This window comes from Meleagris gallopavo, chromosome 1 (assembly GCF_905368555.1).
Source record: "Meleagris gallopavo chromosome 1, MGAL_WU_HG_1.1, whole genome shotgun sequence".
Taxonomy (NCBI): domain Eukaryota; kingdom Metazoa; phylum Chordata; class Aves; order Galliformes; family Phasianidae; genus Meleagris; species Meleagris gallopavo.
Window position 1 is genome coordinate 39,746,229 of NC_139404.1, and position 23,508 is coordinate 39,769,736.

The window sequence follows — 23,508 nt, forward strand, 5'->3', positions numbered from 1 at the left end:
GTTGTTAAAAATATTCTACATTTAAATATAAACAATAACTGAAATATATCCTTGGATTGTAACTTATCTTGAAACTTTGCAAAGGAGCATTAAAAGACTCTAAGAGACCAGAAAACAGCACATGTTTTAAAAATCAGGCTTTCAGAATCCAAATAATAGCGCTAAATTAGTAATTATGAATGAAACATAAACCTGTTTACTAAATGAATTTTCAACCTCATTTTTAAATATAATCTTTTTTTTCTCAGACATCCCCTAATTACAATGGAACTGTGATGCTGCCAAGACATATCTTTTGTGTTTAAAGCTTTATTTTAACAGTTCTTAGTTCCTGGCAGCTGCCGTAAATCAGTGTACTGGTTTTACAAGAAGGTGAACCAGAGACAGTTAAATTATTACATGATTTAGGCGAACAACCAGCAAGGTTGCCATTTGCTGACAGGCAAAAAGAATTTGAAGCTGCTAGGGCTTATGGAGCATCTTTGACTTCAATGTTCAATGCTTGTTCAATGGATAATGTAAGCACTTTTTCTCTGTTCAGAAAAATTCATGTAGTAAGTCACTATAATGTTTTTTTTTCACTGCCTTCCTATTCTTTTCAGAACTGTAGTTACCAAAAGGCACAAAACTAATTACAATGGGAAATAGAAAGCGTCTCTTAATGTTTTACAAATGAAACAATATAGTGCAATTGAAAACTATTTTTTGCTATTTTTCCTATATTTTACATGCAGCTTTAAAAACATTTACAGTAGAAAAAATACAGTAAGTAAAAAACTGCTGTAGTAGGTGGTCATGCCTCTTGGTACATCTGCATAAAATCAACACAAAAATTGACATTTGATTTGAGCACGAGACAATAAAAGTGACAAGAATACATTACTCACTTCTTCTTTAGCCTTCGGTCTTTTTCTGCTTGGGTTCCAAGTTTGCCTAATCCCAGAGACTCTTGTGCTGCCGCTTCTGTTTCAATATAACCTCCTGTGTTGAAAGAGGGAAAAGAAATACATATTTTCCCATAGCTCTTTCCCAGTGGCTCCCTCAACTATTCAATTCCCGTTCCATCCTCCTTCTAAGTCATCTATGGCATCTGGAGTAGTGGAGAACTTCTGGCAGGTGTTTATTTTTAGTACATGAAAAGAAGTAGAAAGAAAAATTGTTTCTTCCTCCTTGTGTTCAGCAGAAATGTTTGAGAAAGGCACCCTGATCTCCTTTGCCTGTTTTTCTCTGCCTCTTTAAGGCTCAGTCTCATGGCCATAATTGAGCAATGCCATCACTATTTATTAATCTTAGTGGGGAAATGTGCTGATGAAACAATGACAGATTATCCCAGACTGCAAAGTATTCTCAGTGTAATGGATTTGATCACACAACAAACATATGTGGGCCCATGAATGACCTAGGGCATGTTGCAGTGGATGGGGTTATTGTGCTTGTCTGTACCTCAGGCATGTAGATGGCCGTGATAAATGTTCCTAACCAGTTGCATCATACAGACCACCTTGGATGGGGCTAAATTTCCCTTTATTTATTATTTGCCTTAAGGACTAGAATATTTAAAACATAAAATGGGAAGAACATGTGAATGTCTAGAGTGCTATTCCCCGAAAGAGAGAAGATTGGATCAAGTTGAAATCAAACAATTTAAGAAAATGAATTAAGACACTCCCACCCTCTGTAATGTTCCTTTCTCTTTCTTCAATAAATAAAAGACATCTGGAAGAAATTAGTAATATGGAATCTTGATGCTAAGAAAGATACCCTAAGGCATGAAATTTGCCTTTAAACAATGACACAGATGGTTTAACAGAGATGATAAAGATAGCATATTATGAAAATAATTATGAAAAAAATAGCAGTTTAGCAGTGGGAAACTAAGTTTTGAAGGTAACGTTGAGCAAGGTAATATGTTGAGTGATAGCTTGGATTTGAAAAAGCTATTGATAAAACTGGAGGGTCCAGTGTTGCTTCTTTAATGTGAACAACTTTGCTATTAAGCTAAAGAATAGATGACACAAAAATTTCATATAATTGCAAATCTTCACTAATAGCTAATATTATAATTTCATCAGCTAGTGCTGAGAATTATAAATAGGCTTTGGCCAATTATACATATATCTTATTAATCATTTTGTGTATAATTATGAAATTAATCTATTGCCAGATTACATTGCTCCTGAGACAATCTTTCAAGGTGTTATTTTGTTTTTGTTCATACTGAAAATAATTGCAGGGAAGACCAACAAATTTATTACATCTCTGTCCTCTGTATTCCCAAATTGCTGTGAAATCATAGATTATTATGCCTAATCCATCAATATCAATACAATTGTTTTTATAGAATGTAAATGTGAATTAATGCCACAGTCTAAAGTTACAAAATCAGTGCAGATGGTGACATGCAGGTGTATTTGGGAGATCTACTTAATGGGATTCTGAAATAAGTTGTGAAGATGATTGAATAAATTAATTTTATTCTTCCCACATTAAGGAAAAGAAATGAATTTAAATTAAGATTAGAAATTAGCCGGTTTTCTTTACAAGAACACAAGAGAAAGAGGAGAAAGGTTGGGGTGTAAATAGAGAACACTTAATCCTTTGATTTTACTCTGATACTTTGATCTCAATATTACCTAACTTTATGCTGCAGTATTTCAGTGACGGTTTTGTTAGTGGTGATGATAATATATATTAATATGAATGAAGGTGTTTTGTTATTGGTAGTGGTGGGTTTTGGTTTTTGTTTTGTTTTGTTTTGTTTTGTTTTTAATTTTGGGCTTACGTATTACTCCACCATTTGCAATTACTGCAGACTTTTAAATTTTTTTACAGGTGTTATATGGGCACCATGGCAGTAAAAATTCAGTGTTTCACAAAACTGTGCTCAGACATCTTCATGTCTAGGAAATTTTACTGACACATCTATAGCAAATTTATGTTTGTGTTGACATGTGTATGTATTTACCTGTTTGGGTATGCAGACTATGAGCCTGTGGTGAAGTCTTCACTTTACATTGCTTTTGCTACATAAAGGTAGTTAAATAAAATTACGCCATGACTGTTTTGGTGGGTTTTTTTGCATATGGTATGGACATATCCTGTGGAACATTTCAGAAGAAAAATTTTGCTAGGCATGAACTAGACAAAGATCTTGGAAAAGGAGAAGAAGGTGAAAAGAAATACAAGGAAAATAGAGCATTGCCATAAGCAGCATAGCTAACTGCAGGAGTATGGTGAGGACATCAGTGACAGGTACTAGTAGACATCTACTGGTACGCTGCAACAGGAAAGGCAAATGCACTTTCTTGCAAGGACCTTTTATAGCAGATATACCCTTAGAGTGGGATTATACTTAATACTCTCTTACCTCCTCTTTATTTTGATTATTTGAGAACATGCTGTGACCATTTTTACTGTAATTTAATAGAGTATTGAAGCACTAGGCTCAGTGAAGAGAATGACTTGTAATTTGTGTTAGAAGTCTTCCTTCATTTGTGTGCTAAATTCACAGCAAACTCCTGACATATAATTTCTGAAAGCAACGGAGTCTCTAATGACAAGGTTCCATCAGAGTAAATGGAAAAAATAAGCAAACTGGAAAGCAGAGAAGAACGTATTAAAAAAGGAAAAATGACTGTGAAGTGGTGACCGTGGCTTGGTACCACTAATTCCTTACTGAGCTGTCCAAGTCGAGCCTTCTCTTTTTTACCAAACAAGCGTCCTATTGAGGATTTGATTCCTTTCTTCTTTGGAGCTTTGTGCAGGGAGTCCTGACTGCTACTGACACTGCCAAGACCAATACTTTCCGGCTCCAATGAAGCAGGTAAACTACTATAAATGACAATAAAAGCATAGAACAGATAATATATTAACATTTTTTTACGTTCTTCTTGCAGCCGTGCAAATAAATGAATTCATTATAATTTAGTAATAAACTTCCCACAACTGAAACAATTAATCCCATCTTGCTCCTTAATTGATTTAGCATTATGTAAAGCAATACATGGCCAGAAATAACTAATAACATTTGTTTGCTAAGAACAATTGATATAAATACAGGAATCAGACTGATATTTGTCTTTCTAGGAAATGCAGGATCCCTACTTCTAGTACTTCTGGTAGGGATCAAAACTATACCTTAAAACAGAATTTGTCAGTTTTAGCACTGACAAATACTTTCATCTTCACAAAGGAGACCAAGGTAAAAGTTTCTTTTTTTATGACAGGGAAAGCAATTCCAACAAGAAATATGAGGAAATCAGGCCATTTTATAGCATACAAAAGTTCAGTTCTGATTCATGTTATGGAAATCTTACCTTCTGGCATCATTGTGGTATGAAGAAGGAAGGGTATGAGTCATTCTGATAGCTCTGGGTGTTGGAGGGGGAGAAGTTTCACATTTGATCGTGGCTTTATCTTCACGTCCATCTTCTTCGACTACTGCAATCTGGGGGTGATACACCATTTAGACCTGAACAGCTTTTCATCAACTTTTCAGCATATGCTTCAGAAATTTGCTTCAGTTGAACTGAAGCATTTATGGATCCAAGGGAGATTTAAAAAAATAATAATAATTAAGGCTTCTTATTTTTTAAAAAGACTATTGGGAAAAAAAACAAGATTGACTAAATATGGTAGCTTAATGTACATATATGAAAGAACAAAGACTACTTTTGCAGAAGAAATTCGTTTCTTTTATGACAAACAGGTTGATCCAGTAAAGGTCTAAACATGAAAATAACCTTATTCATGAACAATCCTCTTGCATTAAACAGAATTATTCATGAAACAAAATTCTCAGATAAGGTGGAAGGTAAATACAGACATAAACAAGATCAATCCCTCAGAAGCATGGTAACAGATTGGTCAGAGTACTTGAAAATAAGCATAGAAGAAAAGGGCATTTTGTCACAACATATAATAATTTAAATTGAAGATTGTCTCTTCTCATGTAAAGATAAAGCCCACATTCAGTGACAATTCCGCAAATAACTTCATACTGCTCCAAAGATTTCAAGCAGTCTGACTGATTTCTCCTAAAAATGGCCAAAATACATCTGAAGGTAATTCTCGTGCCCATGCTTTGTTTTTCACTGTGTTTCTCTGAAGTATGTGCTAGGGAGGCTACTCCAAAGTATCACTTGTAGGGCTTGATTCTTGGAGTAGTAGGGACTACTGCAAGCTTTGGGTAAATTTAGAATTATTATGTTCGGGGACTGGGTGACAAGGAGTGAAGGGAGTGAAATGGGTGGGAAGGAACCTGGTGATTTAAACAGCAGAGGAATATGATGAATGCACTTTCCTGACTTAAAAAAAAGCTAGAGTCTTACCTTTCTCCGATGTTTCCTTAGATCACTTGGCTTTAATCAGTAACAAAAGAAGCAACAACAACAAAAAAAGAATGATTAATAAATCTTATCTGAGCATAACAATGTCACACACTCTTTCTTCTGACATCCAAAATTTAATACTACCCATATACTAAACATAAAATTAAATATGGTGGTATAATGCTTCACAAATATGCTGTCTCTGAAAACAGTTACTTTTCCTAATGCTACAATTCCCTTCATTTTAATAAACTTAGAAAAGGACATTTCAAATTTATGACAGCACTTTATAAAAATTTTTCATATAAAATCTTTCAGTAAGCATGTCCTCTAAGACAGATATATTTGTAGTTTTGTGAAATATTACAAACAAATCAGTGTTCCATCAAGTATAAACATAAAAAATCATCAGCAAATAGCACATCTGAAAAAAGGGGTATTTTTCTCGTCTTACCGTGTCTTACTGAGTCAGTGAATACAAATTCATCCATCTCCTGTACTTCAACATTATTTGGCAGTAGACAGTTGCTAGCATGTGCCACATTTAACTCTTTTTTTCCTTTTTTTTTTTTTTTTTTCTCCATTCATACAGAGCTGGAGATGTCGCAGAATGTATTCATTGTGTAAACCTGGGCTGCAGAAACTCCAGGGATACTGCTCCTCCAGATAACTCCTACAGGACCATTTGTAACTTGGGCTCTAGAGATCAGACCTCTACATAACTCTTTCCAACTCAGTGTTCTCAGAGGATATCTGATTGATAGTGTATTGTGTCTGTCCCCAGCCAAGAAGGATAAGGAGATATTTAACATTCAACTCCTTCTAAAACAACTTAGGGGCAGTGTCTTAAAAAGATCAAAGTATGTGCTAGAGAGAGTAAGTGAGGCTGTGGGGCACTACTTCTGTGGCTCCTGATACATTAAGAATTTGGCTGAAACTCACAGACATATCCATCTGAGCTTTAGCACAGCTACATCTGGATGCCAGAGATGAGCCATGCATACAGTCAAAAGATGATGCTAGAAATATCACATCCAAAACTGGCATCACAGAATCTCTTACCAGTGTCATAACCCCCATTCTATCCATCTCCCTGGCAGGACTGCGAGGGGTGAGTTTAGGAGTTGAGTGTCCGCTGGGAGGAGAAGAGCTTGCAAGTGATGATGCTGTCACTGAGCCAGTAATGGATGTACCTTGATGGACTCTGGCTAGATTTAAGCCTTCCAGACTCACGCTAGCCACTCTGTTCTCTATCTCTTCAGCACGCAGTTCTGTTGACTCTTTTTCTTCTTGGATTAACCTTATAAAGTTAAAGGACATGGCTGGATTTAGGACAACACTAATACTCTGAAAGTATTTGTAGATTCTGAAAGCAAAATTTTCTTCCTTGGTACTTACCATTTTGCACACAGACACACTGGCACAAAATAAATACTCCTACAGAGGTTACTTAGGCCCACTGGTAACTGTATTTTTAATTTTTCATTGCAATTTCTAACTTTGTCTCTGCATACACCAAAACTGAATGTAAAAAAATCTTTCTTTTCAAAACAAAAAGAAAGCAAATATGAGTATCACAGATCAACTCCAAAATAACAATGTTTTAGGTATTTTTAATCACCAGAATTATAAAATCCTTTCTCCTATTCCTCCAACCTCAAAACCTGTTTGAAGAATCTGCCCAACAACAAGAATTTATGTATGATATTTCAGGAAGATTGGTTTCTTTGCATGGGAGAAAGAGAGGGAGAGTGAACAATCCGATTTACCATAGGAAAATAATTCCAATCTTAACTTGGATTCAGCTGACTTTATTTTGTTAAACCATAAAGAAAAAATTAAGGTCAAATGGAACTGTGACTTTGAGAGGGGAATTGCTAGGATAATCTATATTAGTAAAGCAAGGGAACACACAGAATTTATCTGTTTCATCCCTACAAATTGATGAAAAGATGACAGTTGTTTCTAAAGCATTAAGTTTTTAAGTGAATTTCATTGAAAGAGCTCTCATTGGAAATGAATATTAGTTTCTTAAATACACATAGCTTCAATAGAACATTTCCACTGGGTTGTTTTGTTTCTGATAAATATATTAAGAATAAAAGACTTGTTGTATATGTTTTTACCAGAAACAAAGTCAGAAAGAATTTTTTTGTTTGCAAAGAGGAGGAAAATGGAGGAGGGATCATAGTAAAATATGACAGAATTTGAAACACAGAAAGTCTGAATCTGTGAATCCAGGTGACAGGTTTTTTGGGTTTGTTATTTTTCTTAAATTGAAATGGAGGAAGTACAATAAATTAAAACATAATACTTTGAAAGTAGAAACCTAAAAATTCCTGTGCAGTGATAGATTTTATTCCTTAAAATCTATTTCAAAGATCTATCTACAAAATACCTACTGTTCTTTTCTGTAATGAGAAGTCTAAGAAACTCAAAGGCAAATAACATTTTGAGAGGGATTCAGAACAAATCTCCTTCGTTTTGTATATATACATATATATATTTGTATATATTTAGATATTTTGCAAAATATCTAATTTCTGAATAGCCTTGTATAATACAACCAAATCAAAACTAATTTTTAATCTCCTTATATCTCCCAGTCATTTGATAAACCCCCTTTTGCCAACAAAAAAAGACTAAGAAAATGTGAAATGTAATACAGTTTATAATGACTATCCTTATAGAACCTTTTTTTTTCCTGAAACATTAAAATCAAAACATAATAAAATTAATTATCTGGATTTTAATAATAATGGTGATGGTAAATAAAAGCCTATATGCCAGTATACAAGTATTAGTAGGGGAAATAAATGACCTCCAGCAAAAATGACTATATACGATGCGTCCCCTTTTTATTTCCTTTCATGACATAAAACAATACCTGCTACCTAATTCAAGATCCTCTGTTAAGTAGAAGAATGTTCTGATTCAAGATGCACAAATAATATCTCATTAGGTCATCTTCTATTCAAAACTCTTTACTGTATTATAAATTACTTGTTAAATTGTTAAAATGCTTATATATATATATATGTATGTATATATATATAAAAATATAAAAAATACATTTGTTGAATCTACAGCATCCTGAATTGGTGACAGTGCTGACTACTTTGCAGTAATGGAAAATATTGATGGATTTCTCTTTTACATACTCAAAATACACTGTTTTATTGAGCTCTGTCCTCCCAGCAACAAAATTTCACTTTGCCTTTTTGTCTTGGTTTACACCGGGGTTAAATCCCACATGAATGAAGAAATTCTGGAAGTAGCAAAAACCAAAACCTACAGATCTATAATAAAAGGTCTTGCATGGACTAGAAATGTTATCCATAGTCTATATATTTCAATAGAGTTCTCCTTCCAAAACTACCTTGCAAAGAAAGATTGAGATCTTGGAAAGGCAATCTGGTTTTGATTGTATTTCTAAACATACACTTTCTGTCCATAGAATTACCAAAAGTGACTGATAACATCTTCTAGAGAAATGATGTTCTTGATGCATCAACTTATTAAAAAGTTACTCTTCCTGAAAAACATGTAAGAATGTTTTCAGCCTAAAACATGATTTCACTTACAAAAATACCCTAAATAAATTATGTTACTGAATTCTCTATCATTCCATTAAATTTGCATAAAAACTAGCAAGCCACAATTATTTCACTACCTATTTCCCAGTACTATAACCTATCAGGTGCATGAAAACAACAACAACAACAACAACAACAAAACTGTGTTCTATAGAAAATCAAAACAATTTCTTGGAAAATGTGGCTTATATGAAATGTAGCATTGGAAAAATTACCAGAAGAAAACATGAACAGGAAATGAAATAAAGCATTTCACATAGGAGGTAATTTGTGAGTAGTTATTTATACAGGACAGGGAGAAAGATCTTGAAAAGATTATGAATAGAATTTTGTCAAATTTGCCATGTGTCAGCATTCTCCTATGTGTTTCTTTTTAGTTGCCCAGTGGTCCTTTGCAAGAAACTTTTATTTGAAAGTAAACTATTTTTTCCCTACTCTCAGAAAATACAGAAATCAATGTTCTATTCACACAATAAATACAGAATAAATCAAATACATTATCAATCCTTTAAATGTACAAGTGGTTTCCAAATTGTTATGAATGGTATCTAAGCTCATGCACTGAAAGGAGCCTAAATTTGTAATCAAGAAATGCACCACACCTCGTTCAAGGCTACATACCTGATTTCTTTATTGATTGCATCTAGCTGCTCCTGAAGCATCATGGCCAGTGTCTGAGCATCAGAGTGGCCACTTGGTGACAAGAGGTCCATGGAGCTGAAAAGCGTTTCTCTATCATCGTCATCAATGTCAGACATTTCAGTGTCACTTTCAAATGGATGACTGCTCAAAACGCCAATCTGCTGAGTCCTATTCCACTCATGATCTCCAAGTGATTTTACCTAAGCAGGAATTAGGATATATATGTCTTATTCCACAGAAAACAATTGCAAAGTTGAACTATAAAACGGAGAAGGAAAGTAACTAACATTTAAGAATACTTATTCAGTAATTAGTTCTCCATTAATATGTGCAACGTTACAGCAAGAAGGCATTTGATTGGCATTGTGGAGGATGTAAAGTATTTTCACATAATTTCTAATGCTGTGTAAAGCTAATTGTTAGGAAAATTTGTGAAGATAATGAAAAAAGACAAATAGTCAAGTATGCTTAAACTTTGGTGTCTGAACTTCAATGTTTTCTGCCTTCATTTTAGTACAACAGTGATCTATGTATAAATAGAAAAAAAAATACTCTCGGTGTTCGTGCTTATTCATTTATTCGGTTTTCTAGAAATACACAAGCCTTAAATTTAACAGCCTGAAAAACATTCTCTTTTTAAAGCATATAGGAAAATAAATTGGATATTAACCTTTGGTTCATCTCTGCGTACTCCCATGCGTCCCCTTCTAGGTCGCCTTATCACTTTAGTTGACCGATAGTCAGACTGGCTCTCCACCAGTGAGCCCACAGAATACCTCAACTCTGCTGATGAGTCCAGATGAGGTCTGAGAAAAGAGTTGAAGAAATAAAATGAGTGACCAGTAGTAGTAACAATAATAACAACAACAATAATCCAATGGCCTTCACTCTAGGAACTCATTTTTAAATGAACAGAATATTACATATGACAGAATAAATGACAAAAACATGTCACACACAAAAGAAGTGAAAAGTTGAAATAATTTTATAAAATTAAGGGATAAAACTATATTAACAAAAATGCTTTGATTTTTCAAAATTAAGGACTTGGTACGGAAGAACTTGCAGTCTTTTTATCTTCAACATGAAGATAATTAGCACAACCAGCTGCCGAATAAGTTGTTCAAGAGTGAGGGTAACTATAACACATTTTTACAGTTCTCCATTATGAAAATATTGGAGAACTGCCCTTTGAAAAATAGCATAGTTTCTAATTATATTTTTTGAGAGATTTAACTAGAGAGAAATATGAAATCTAAGAACAAGTACCTACAAATTTTCCACAAAAATACATTTAGGACATGTCTATGGCTTTGAATACAGAAGCAAGAAGAGACAGATTTGTAAGATCCAAAACTAACCAGTGCAGACTTGCAGCTCCAAAAAGTAAAGATTTTATGGCAGCTGAACACACTTAAATAAATTCCGCAGGTAATACAGCTACAGATATTGACTGAAGTCTCACTCACTCACAGGGAGCGGAGGGGCAGCGCTGAGCTCTGCTCTGTGTGACAGCGACAGGGCCTGAGGGAACGGCATGGAGCTGTGTCAGGGGAGGGGCAGCTGGGGGTTGGGGACAGGGTGTGCACCAGAGGGCGGTGGGCATGGAACGGGCTGCCCAGGGCTGTGGGCATGACACCGAGCTGGTAGAGTTCAGGGTGTGTTTAGACAGTGCTCTCAGACACAGGGTTTGATTTGGGATAGTTCTTTGTGGAGCCAGGAGCTGGACATGGTGATCTTTGTGGGTCCCTTTCAACTCAGGATGTTTTGTCATTTTATGAGAAGTATTATTTCGAAAGAAATTCAAGGTTGAGTTTTAGGGCAAAAAGAAATTTAGGCAAGAATAATTGCTTTTCTAGAATAATAAATTGATTTCAGCTGTTAGTAGTGCAGTACTGTTCAGTGCCCTGTTAGGATGTTCTCAAATCTGAGTACTGCCTTCAGCTGAAATTGTATGGTCTTGTCCTACACACTAGGCAAAGCTGTGTTATTTCTTACTAATAAAAATAATAATAATAATTAAAAAAAATCTTAGATGCAGTGATGGTAATAACTTTATTATCAAAAACTCCTGGGGGAAAAAAAAAAGGGTATTTGGCTACACTTTTAAAAACACTATAATTTCAAAGACTTCCCTTAATCACAGTAATATTCCAGTGTATACTCACTACTACAAGGCCCCATTTACCTATAGAAAAAAAAGTGAAAAACAACAGTAATAATAATTCCATAGATCCTATAGTTTAAAAGAAATACATGATTATACGTGGTCTGAATGCATTATTTTAAAGGCTTGACACTTATGCTTACCTTCTCTTTCAATTCAAAATGAGGAAACATTTGGCGTTAAACATTACCTTGACAATGTGGGTTCAATTAAAGAACCAGCTCTCAATTTCATTTGATCCAATTCAGATCTCAGTTTCTCAATTTCTTCTGCAAGTCTTTCCTGGAAATCAGAATAGGAAGACATAGTTAATTGCGATCCAAAATATATTCAAGTTTCTGAGATACTAACCTTATAAGACTAAATAACTGAGACAAAATACACTGAATGTAGATATGCCTACAATAAGGAAAAGCAGGAAACTCATTCAAGCCTCTTTATTGCTAAAGGACCTATGCATCAAAAGGAGATTGCATCAGTCTCCCTGTCATTTTACCACTATCTGCAGGAGTTGACAGGACAAGTTTATAGTTGAAACCTGATTTTTTTTTCTCGACACTATGGCACGGAAAAGAAAAAACAACACTGATTTGTGCACTAACTGGACACCAAGCATAGATCGGCTTCTGATGCACCATTTGTCCTTTAGAGATAGAGATTGGTTCCTTGCCTTTTTATTTACGAACAGAAACACAGACTTAGAGACAACCAGATTTTAGGTCTTTTGTTCACCCGCAGCTTCACAGCGCACTCCTGAGAGCTTCTAAAACTCCAGTACATTATGCTGCTTGTGAAATATTAAAGTGTGCCAAAAAATTGGATTTGGGAATGAAATAACAAAAAAGCTATGACATTAATGACTAGGGAAAAGAAGTGCTGTTTGTAACAATTGTCTCCTATCCTTTGCTTTGAAAAGAAAGCCTGCAGAACGTTCCTTAACAAAATCATTCATGCACTTTGAAAAGATAAAACAAATGGTAGTGGGAAGAATACATCTATGCAGGTGAGTACAACACTTACTAGGGTATACTTACATTTGAGTAATCAAATAAATCAGTCAATAAACTACATCATGTAAAGGTAATAATATTGTAGAGCAGTAGATATTCAATAAGTTACTCTAAAAGAGTTACTGCAGTATAAATTCCCTTTAAGTAAGTTCTAAACTGCTTCTTTCACTTCAGAAAAATATCGGCAGCTGCCAAGAGCACAGACAATTTCATGAGCTCCTTTCTCAGACTTTCTGCCTTTCTAGAAGGTTATCTGAATATAGATTAAAATGACAATTGATTTGAACAGATACTTCTTTTGCTGTTTTTCTGAAAGTTGTTGATTTTGGATACTGAATTTCACATTTATTTTAGTGTTGAACTGAGCTATGTTTTGTAAAGTCTTTCAGTAGATTTGATACATTAAAAAAAAACACTTCTGTGAATCTGAATGCAGATATTGGATTTGTGAATCCCGCTGCCCTCAAGACAACTATAACAACAAAAGAAAATTTTAATATTTGGGATTGGAATAATATTTATTATTAATTTGACTGATTCACTAAGCAGTATTAGGGGTTAATTTGCAATGAACTAAGAAAAGACACTTTCAGTTAGACTTAGCATAATGCCACAGCATCTGTTAAGAATTGCATCTAACAAAAAATTACATTTTTAACTATGAAAGTGTAACCAGTTACGTGCACATGTCTCTTAAAGAAGACTTCTTTTTTTCAGAATTAAATCTAATAGAACAAAAATAACAGAGCCAGTGAAATTAATATGAATTTTAGTATTGGCTTCCTGAGGCTAGGATTTCAACCATGAATTTATCTCAGAAGACTTATTAGAGACCCTCATTGGCTATTGAAAACATCTTTGTGATTAAAGGAATTATCATTAGTACCGGGAAGATTTCACATGATATATGGATGATTAAGTGTATTTTATGTCCAAATAATAAGTATTTAACTTTTTATGAGAACAGATAAAATAAGTTTTAATAGTACCTTGTCATGTAAAGATTCTTCCAGATTTTTCCGGAAACTTTCAGATTCTTGAATCAACACGTTCTACAAATAAAATGAAAAAATGAAACAAAGATAAGCAGAAATAAATGAGAGAAATGTTATATATCAGAGATCACCAAATGCAGGTAATCTCCATATAAGAGTTAGCAAATTTAAGAAATGAGCCTGAATATTCACGTGACTGTAGAACTAAAATCCTTTAAAGCTTCAGTTTGAATACATAAATTATTCAAAAATGTATGAACCTGTTTTTTCAAAAAGAGCAAAAACTTTTCATTTTCCTTGAGGTGAGCAACCATCATGCTCTTACACAATTATTTTGTCCAGGTCCTCTTTTGGCAGGCCTATATCTTGCTTTGTTACAACATTTTGTTTCAATTATGTAAACCTGAATTATATCCTGTGAAAGATTTCAGAATAAACATACTGAAAGATTCCCCTTAGATCAGACTAAAGAGAGAGGGATTAAGAAGGATAAATAAAAAGTTCTCAGAGTTAGCTCATTACAGAAAACCTGTAAATAACATTTCTTCTCTTCCTGTGGTGGCAGTATCCAGAGGAAGTGAGTTAAAATCAGCAAGCTAAAATTCAGGATTGATGGCATATCTGAAACATGGTAATTTCTCAGTTCTAATCCCCTTTATCTCACTCCCTCGTAACACACTGTGCCCTAGTCCTTCATGAGCCAATTAATCAGGCTCCCCATTGATAAAGCGGGAATTCATAATACACGGAATTTCCAGTTCAGGCTGATCATGGAAACACTCTTGTGCTCATACATGCACGACCTGTTGAATGTATAGAATGTAAGAGTTAGATTGTATTTGTGGTCACAATTGTTGTATACAAAATTGCATGATACTTCCATCTTGATAAATGTAGAACATGGTTCATACAAGAGAATATTTATTGAGCGAAACTTTATTCTTTGTACTGTACCTTTTCTTCAAGTGCTGCCATTCTCTCTTTTAGGTGCAGCTGAAGACGCTCATTGGATTCTGTCAGAAGTCTGTCTACAGTATCTGATAATCTTTTGTTATGCTCCTCATTCATTTTTTCTCTTTGCCTTGCCTTTTATGTAGAATAGAAGAGACAGATTTGCAAGGTCCAAAATTAACCACTGCAGACTTGTAGCTCCAAAAAGTAAAGATTTTATGGCAGTTGAACACACTTAAATAAATTCCACAGGTAATACAGTAACAGTTATTGACTAAAGCACATTCATTTTCGCAAAAGCAAACTAGTTTGAAAGCTGCAAGGAGATGTAAACTAGTTTATTAAGATATTTGAGTAAAATGTGACGATGCTGCCATCACTTCTATAAATAAAACATTTACCAGTGGATAGATTTGTGTGTTGGAGTGCGTAAGTTGCACTATACTGACAAATTAAAAGAGGGAAATTACAGAGAAGTTGCCTGCAATACACATACTCTTTGAAGTTCCTGATTCTTCTCTTCAAGTTGAGCTTCTAAGTGTCTCATACGTTCTTCAATGTTTCCATGTCTTTCTTCTGCCTGTAAAAAATAAAAAGACTCTTTCTATAATTCAAACAGTTTTGTGTGTCTTTATCTCAGTGAAGTTTAAACAAAACATAAAGCAAGCTACTACTAACTGCAAACTTAGTTTTCAGAAAAGAAACTTTATTTAAACAGGCAGCTGAACAGCATTGCTTGAAATGTGTCAGCTACAAAGGCCTGTTACATCCAAGCATCAGCAAAACATTGGAGTTATTTATGAGCAATGAAATCAGCCAAATGTAACATGCAGACTGTGCATGGTTTGAACACAAACCTGCCATCGTAAAATTGTAAGCTCCTGAAGCACTGAACTGCACGATGGTTGATTATCAATTAAAAAAAAAAAAAAAAAGTTAAAGAAAATGAAAACAAATCAGATGGATTCTATTTAGCAATAGAAAGTAAAGTCCAGTAGGACTACCTTCCTACGTATGGAGATCATTTCTTGTAGTTTAGCTTCCATAACATATTGATAATCACCAGATGAGGTAGAAGAGGTTGGATCAGACTAACAAGTCAAGGAAAAGGAGAGGGACAAAATTGAAAAATCAGAACTAAAGACACTGATACTGAACAGAACACAGCACAGAATGCTTAAAAGAAAAGTGTGATTGAAGATTTAATACTTTTAACTGACAGATTTTTATGTGGAATAAACTACACTGATACTTGGTGGATATGATGCAATTGGTATGGAGAAACTGAAAAATAATGGAATGCTAAAAAAGCTATCAACCTACACATGGAAGTTCAAGGTTAGTGATGGCTGGCTGATGACATATTACTACAGAGTGGATTTAAAGCAATACTGTCTAATCTAATGTTTTTTGGAATGATGGCAAACCAAACACCAGAACAAGACTCTGAGAGGCCAATGGCAGAAAGTCCTTTATAATTTTCTATCATTTTCTAGAAATGAAAACAATGCATTACTATAAAATTTATGGATTGGTCAATCATAGAGTTGTGCAATGTTATGGTACATTTCCTGTCTTCCAGGAAACAGAAAGAATGTCAGAAGAGACAAACTCAGTATTCCATCTTAGAATACACTATGTAAGTCCTTTTGTCCAAATAAACAATATGGTTTTCATCCCTTTGAAAGGATCCACCCTGGTGGATCCCTTGACAAGATCAAGGTCATCTGATAAAAGAAGAACCTATAAATAAAAATTCATTAATAGGAATGGAAAGTCATTACTGAATATAGAAATAATAATCCAACCAAAGATTCATTACTACTTCTGACCAAAGGTGACCTTAATTAGGTCAACAGAACATGCTGCAGAACATGAATATTCATGTTATTGTCATATCAAACAAGCCTATGTTACTATTGAAAATGAAAAAAAAAAAAACCCAACACCCAAAACTTAATAAAAAGACAGTACTGTACTAGACTTTTTGCTATGAAAACAGGAATGTGCATAAGGTGTATAGACAGTGCTACTGATGAAGTTGAATTGTGAGTTTGTGTTTGTCAAATGCTGAATATTTCACTCTGTCAAGTTTACCCTCAGAAAGAGATTCTGAACTCCATCTTTAGATTTAAAAAGCTTGAATATGAGCAATAAATAGTAGTTTTACAGCTCTGTGTTTTAGTGAGACTTTTTCAGATGCTGTTTTCTATTAATGACTTATAAGAATAATTATGAATAGATGCCAACACAATTCCATCTATATGTCATAACCTATAATCACACTAAACTTAAACTTAGTAGCATTATCAGGACTAAAAGATCAGAATATAAACAAGATTATAGTCTAGAGTTTTATAAGTATAAACTGCAGATTTTGATATGAAGACAATAGTTATAGAAAGTCCTTGTATAAATACAAGAATATTTAATAAATTTGAAGATCACTGACAGTAACACTCCTTTCAAATTACACATATTCACAAAGTTCTGCAAATGTTAAGGGGCACTCAATAGATTTTATAACTAAGCTTATTTAATAAGTTCAGTTATTGTTTCTGAGCATGAAGCAGGCCTGCTGTTTATTTGGACTTACTCATTACCTGAAATTGTTTTTTATGATTTGTACCAGTGACAATCCTTTTATGATTATTTTATTTTTGAATTTTACGTAAAATTCAAAATTCAGTAAAATTTAAAATTCAGTGTCCTAGTGTCAAAATAAATGCAATTATTCTAAACACTTGTTTGAGTATTTAATGTTTAATGTTTCCCTTATCTATTTGGATTTGTCTGCTTATTCCCAAATTCTTTGCTACTCTGAAAGAGCCAAATTATTTTGTATTTAAGACATTAAACAATTAGACACCACTGCCTGTCTAAAGCTACTTAGGCTTAGGAAGACAGAAATGTACATACACATTCCCTTTCCCTTTCACTTGCTGAAACTCACCAACAGACAAAGAGCTCAAGTAGGAAAGAGCAGCACCTCTGTTTCTTAATGTGCTTAGGTGGAATAAGCTCTTAAGGTGAGGCCTTCAAGATCTCTCATTGCCCTTTTGGCAGAAACCAGTCCAAATATGATTTCCCATTAGTTGTTACCATTAGCACTGCACTTTTTCTAGGCCTTTGCATCTTAGTTGAAAAAAATCCAATTTCAGCCATACTGATGCAGAAGGCACCTGTATAATACAAGTGCTATCCTTTTGTCTTCCTCATGCTGAGCTGCAGCAACAAATTCCAACTTTTCTAGTGGTACAAGCCAATTTCCATAGTTTTGAGACTGAGATTTTTGAATATGTACTGTATCCATATTTTCTTCTAGCTTCTTCTGGCACATATTCTTATATCTATCTCTTGAATGAGTGAATTATTCAAGAATAAAATAACTTATTATTGAACTGAGCTATGCAATTGGAGGTGAAAACAAGTGATCATGGTGACTGAGTGACAACAGCTCAAAAAGTTATACACTACTTATTACATGTTCACTTCTAGCCCATTACGAATAATGAAAAAACATTTTGGCTTAAGTTACTCCTTTCCTGATACCCAATCTTTCAGTCATGAGATATCCACACATTCTTGTCTCTCCTGTGTCTCCCCACTACCTCCTATACCTTGTATGTTTAGTAAGGAGTGCCTTTCAGCTAGCTCCAACAAGCTTGCTTTTCACTTCCTCCTCATATCAAATAGGACAAAATGGAATTGGAGGCACAAGAAGAGGAGTGGTTTCAGAAGACAAAGAGGTGTTGTAAATATAGAGCTTTCTTGGGCTTCCTTCCCTATAGAAGATTTTCTCTGTTTCCCAAAGATTATTCAACTTCCTTCTCCAGCTAACAGATTTTATCTTTCTTCATGCTTCTCAAAAGAATTTTTGACTTAACCACATCCACTGCTTGCAGGAGACCTTCCTCATCTCATTTGCACCCTATGATCTATAGCCCTTCTCTTTCCACTTTCTTGTAATTTTTTTCCCTATCTAATGCAGACCAGATCCCAACATCATCACAACATTTGCATGAGGACCCACTTTCCTCCAGCTTTCATATCATTTTTCTTCACCTTTGAAATAAGCAGAATGTGTTACTATGCTAAATACATTTTATTATGATTATATTATGTAGAGCTGGTGCCCAAAATCATGGCAGTGCTTTCCTAATGCAGCTAATTAGGCACTGTTAGTATTTCTGGTGACCTGTATACAGGAATGATGAATTAAAATGAATTACATTGTCTTGTGATCAGAGGAGTGAACGTGGAACCCCTGCTGCACAAGCACCCAAGAGGAGAGTGAGTGCTGGTGGGATTGACCAAATGGAAAAAAGTGGATGCTGCTGTCTCCATTAGACTGTTCCTTAAATATAGGCAATGAGGAACTGCTTGACAGACTAGCCATTTTAAGATGCTAATTGCTACCATATCTGTCCTGTCTATGGGAAATAAACATAATCCAGCACAAATAAAGGTTTTAGTTAATGCTGGAGAGTGGTTGTTTCTATTATCAACTGCCTCTTCTCTAGGGCAGACAAACAGACCAATCCCGTGAGAGTGAGTACAAGGTGGCTCAATGAATCATGGTAGTCTAAACCTTGGGATACATGCTGAGAGCTGTGCTACTTGTCATGACCAGACAGAATGCCAGTGTGACAGCCAGGCAGGACAGCACAGTACATGGGATCATGCTGTTCCAGGTTAGTTTGCCACAGGCTGACTAACCCTCCAGTTGCTCACCCAATGGGCAGAACACAGTGAAAACAAAGCCAAAGAAAAGTTTGAATAATTCAGGTAAATTTATGAGTACTTATCTGAGTTCACTGTACAGTCCAAACTTTTGGAAGTTCACTCCTTATGAACTAGTTTGGGTATGGAAAAGTAGCAAAAGACATTCACTAGCCCATATTAAAAAAGAAAGAAAGAAAAGTAACTCAAGTTTTTAAACTGACACAACAGAAGGATCTCATTCTACAGAATGGAGAATCCCAACCCAGGTTAATTATGAGGAAGAGTATAATAAATTGAATGCAGAATTGTAGCATGCATATTTTAAATGTGAGAAAAAAATATCACATCCAACTCCAAAATATGTTTGTTCTGGTTTATGTCCACATGTAAATAACCAATCTTATATTTTACCCACAGTGAAGCAGTCATGGTTTCCAGTTATCCGATAGTACTTTCCTTTGATAAACATGTAAAATATATTAGGCTTAACTCACCTCATTCACATGATTGTAACCCCATTAATCTCAGTGAAGCCACTTTCATTGAGGTAGTACAAAAGAAAGGAGAATCAAAATTTTGAATTTTTTGCAGAGCTGAAAGGGTAGTTGAATCAGGGGACTCATCTTCTACTTAATGCACATTGTCATTTCAGTGACCACAGCTCAGGTAGGCAGACTTAAGGCAGCCTGAAGCCAGCTAATTTGAGTATTACTAACGATTTTTATGCTGGAAGAAAGCTCAGTGTAGACAAAATGACCTAACATTACTCAGTCCCTCAGATAGGTTTTGCATCTTTCGATGCAAGCTGGGAGGTAACTATCCCAGTTAGACAACATGAAACAACTTAAGCTGCAGTGACTGGTTCCAAACTACCATTATGTGACTCATGAAAAGCAACGGGCCTGAAGATTCAGAGCTGTCAATGCAACACTTTAATAAGTTCTATATTTTGCAAACATGCCATACATAAAATGTATAAACCATAGCCTTATGTAGCTTGTATTCTGACATTCTTCTTCATGGCATGTATTCCAAAAAGATAGAATTTTAAATACAATTAATTTCTTCTTTTTGTTTTCTGTAATTAGAGAAGAATGGAATGAGCTAGTCTTACAGTCAGATGTACTCCTTAGATTTTCTTTCTTGGCAAAAGCTTTGAAAATGTACATCAAAGTAAAATGGGGTGGCCATCAGCTCTTTTCTCCGATCTCTAATCACAGCTACTGCAGCTTTATGGTTACAATAACAGCAGTATCTTATGGAAGTTTCTGAGTATTCTGCACAATTGAAATGAGACTTATTTTTACAATATTTGTCATTAATTTATGTTCAAGGAAACGTGCAGTTGTAAGAAAAGATGTACTTGAGACTACAAAACACTTAGTGGTGCCTAATTGCTGGAGAAGTTATTCAGAAAAAATTATCTTAAAATAAGAGATAGTATTTTTAAACTGCTAAGGGCATTAGATAATCTGAATATTTGTTGAATCAGATACAATTGAAAGAAAATGTTGTCAAGGGATTGAACCTTTGTGCATCTTTCTTTTTGATTCTTAGTTAAAATGCAGTTATATTTTTTAATATTTCAAGTAATTTTCTTTTTGCTGCTGCTTTTTTTTTTCCACCATTTTCAGTCTGCCTTTCAGAATCCCACCCATTCATATAAACCTAAAGTGGACAGCACAAAATCTTGATTACTGAATAATGGTCTTGCCTTAATAAAACATTTAAAAAAAAAAATCCTTCCAAATCTTTTCTGTTTCTACTTCTTAGCTAATTTTTTTTGTAATCGAGCTTTATTAATGAGGTGCTCTGCACTTAAGGCTTTACTATAAAGTGAAATACATGAAAATTGAAACATAAATCCATTAAATACGAAAATTACTGGGAGTATAAATTTCTAGAAACAGTAGAAACAGTCATTGGCAATGGAGAAAAAATGATAGCTAAGATAAAACAGTGCTATGTACTAATCTCTTAAATGCATTTTAATTTCCTTGATTTTAAAAAAGGAAGAATATTCAGACTGTCATTATATGTCTTTATGGTGCTGGAAATATCTGAACTACAGTATTAAGCACACGCAAACCTGAAAATATTAGTGAACAAATATGAAAACTGTCTTACTAAAAATTTGTTTTTACCTTCTGTTTTTCTACAATAAACTGTTATCACAAAATACACAGTTTGAACTCTCCAGTTTCACATTGGTCTTTTTGAATTCAAAGAACCACACAAACAAGCCCTGTAAGTATGTACTGCAAGTTGTCTTCGTTTGTGTTGTACAAATCATCCCAGCTGCCATTATGCTTTATTTTTGTAGCACTTATTGGAATATTTTTTGTTTCCTACAACTGACGTGTGAAAATTTTCAGAAGAACTATGTATGTGAAGGAATATGCCTTTTATTAAAAAAAAAAAAAAATCCTTAAATCATTAACTTTTGCACAGTAAAATAGATCTCCCTAGGCTAATTAATGTTTGCATATACTGGAAATACAACATAGGTTATCTTACAGGTAACTACTTTATCTGTTATCACAAGGTGAGAATTGGAAACATGGCAGTGAGACCATTTCTGGTTAATACGGAACTTGTGGCACATACTTATCAGAAGACATCTGTTTTCAAATCAGCTCAACACTTCTTTTGTTTCATCCTTGAGGAATCAAGATGAAAATTAATGTTAAACAATGGGGCTTCTGAAATGGACCTGCTTCTCAGGGCAGTACCTTAGTCAGAGCTGCAATTCTCTGAGCCAGTTCAGCCTCCACTTCAGGTAAGGTTTCTGCCTTCCTCATCGTCTGCTGGAGCTTCTGTTCTGCCAACTCTAGACGCTCTTGCAGCTGTCTGTTTTTGTCTTCCAGCTGAGGGCCAAAGATAGATGAAAAATTATAAACAGTGAAATTAGAATAAAGACTTTCCTTCAATTACTTAGGTATCAGGGAAGAAATCAAAACTCATTGTAAAGGCTTAGGTATTCCACAACCTGGGGGAACTTACTGGAAAAGTTTTACCTCAAGCATGGAACTGTGTAGGCTGCCAGTTTTATTAATGATGAGTGATTTGAGGCTTCAGGATCATATGATGGTGAAAAAAAGGTATCATAAAATGGTACTTATGTAGATGAATAAAAACCTCCTCTGGTCGATGTGTTGTTTATCTAAGCAAAATAAAAGTATTGGTGCCAGTAAAATGAAAAATTTCTAAATGGAAGTATTTCATCCACCTTACAGAAAAGTTTATGTATATAAGCTAAAATGGGAAAGAGGTACAATTCCAGAAGTACAGAACTCACTGTGAGTTTGTTGAACAAATGCCAACAATGTAATTAGAAATGTTAAGACTGACACTTGTTACTCACTTGTTATTCAACTAATTCATTCACTATTGCCAGTTACTTAAGGTTTCAATGAAATTATTCATTGTGAAGCTATAATTGTCTCATTTTACAAACGTGAAATTGCTTAATATGTGATAACTATTAAAGAGAAACAGTAGGGCTTTTGATAACTGTGGTATTTTCTGACCTACTGAGATCTATCATGATTAAGAATTTTCTAATGGATGGATAATTGTTACCTGCTTTCCTGTTTGTTCCAAGTAATAGAAGCCATCACGAAAAAGGAGTGGGATATGATATTGTTTTTCAGTTCTCCAAAAGCATGAAGAAATAGGCTTTTCATATGAAAATCTTCCAAGTGAACTTAAAGTCTGCTTGCATATATTCAAAATGTAGTTGTATTGATCACTGCTTTGAGTAGGTAGCTCTCTACGGCACAGTATGATTTACATTACCAGTAATGAAGACTATAAGGACAGATGGGCGTACTTTGCTTTTCTATCGTTCCCTTCTAACCTGCCCGCCCCAAAGAACTGAAGATATATCTTGAAGTAGTCAAAAGAAACTGGCATAAGCTGCAGTATTTGAGTTTTGATACTTTAATTTCCCTGACTATGTAGTCACATACATATATATGCACACAGAGTTGTGTGTGCATATAGGTGTAAATATATCTGCATACAATCATAGAAATAGATTATCAGATCTATCAGATCACACTGGCTTACTTCCCATATGCCACTTTTTTT

At 34.5% G+C, this 23,508-nt stretch overlaps 1 protein-coding gene across 14 annotated transcripts in view; it reads right to left on the minus strand.

The window, feature by feature from the left end:
- The window catches only part of PPFIA2 (PPFI scaffold protein A2), a 296,261-nt gene that overhangs the window by 33,958 nt on the left and 238,795 nt on the right, over nt 1-23,508 (minus strand). For all 14 annotated transcript variants that reach the window (XM_085221991.1, XM_085222064.1, XM_085221997.1 and 11 more), the window contains 12 exons: nt 22,149-22,283; nt 15,188-15,271; nt 14,695-14,826; nt 13,735-13,797; nt 11,926-12,017; nt 10,239-10,374; nt 9,548-9,768; nt 6,393-6,630; nt 5,331-5,360; nt 4,317-4,447; nt 3,677-3,831; nt 888-981 (listed from right to left, as the gene is read on the minus strand). In XM_085221991.1, coding sequence (XP_085078117.1) covers nt 888-981; nt 3,677-3,831; nt 4,317-4,447; nt 5,331-5,360; nt 6,393-6,630; nt 9,548-9,768; nt 10,239-10,374; nt 11,926-12,017; nt 13,735-13,797; nt 14,695-14,826; nt 15,188-15,271; nt 22,149-22,283 — 1,511 coding nt within the window. The remainder of the gene's footprint in view (nt 1-887; nt 982-3,676; nt 3,832-4,316; nt 4,448-5,330; nt 5,361-6,392; nt 6,631-9,547; nt 9,769-10,238; nt 10,375-11,925; nt 12,018-13,734; nt 13,798-14,694; nt 14,827-15,187; nt 15,272-22,148; nt 22,284-23,508) is intronic.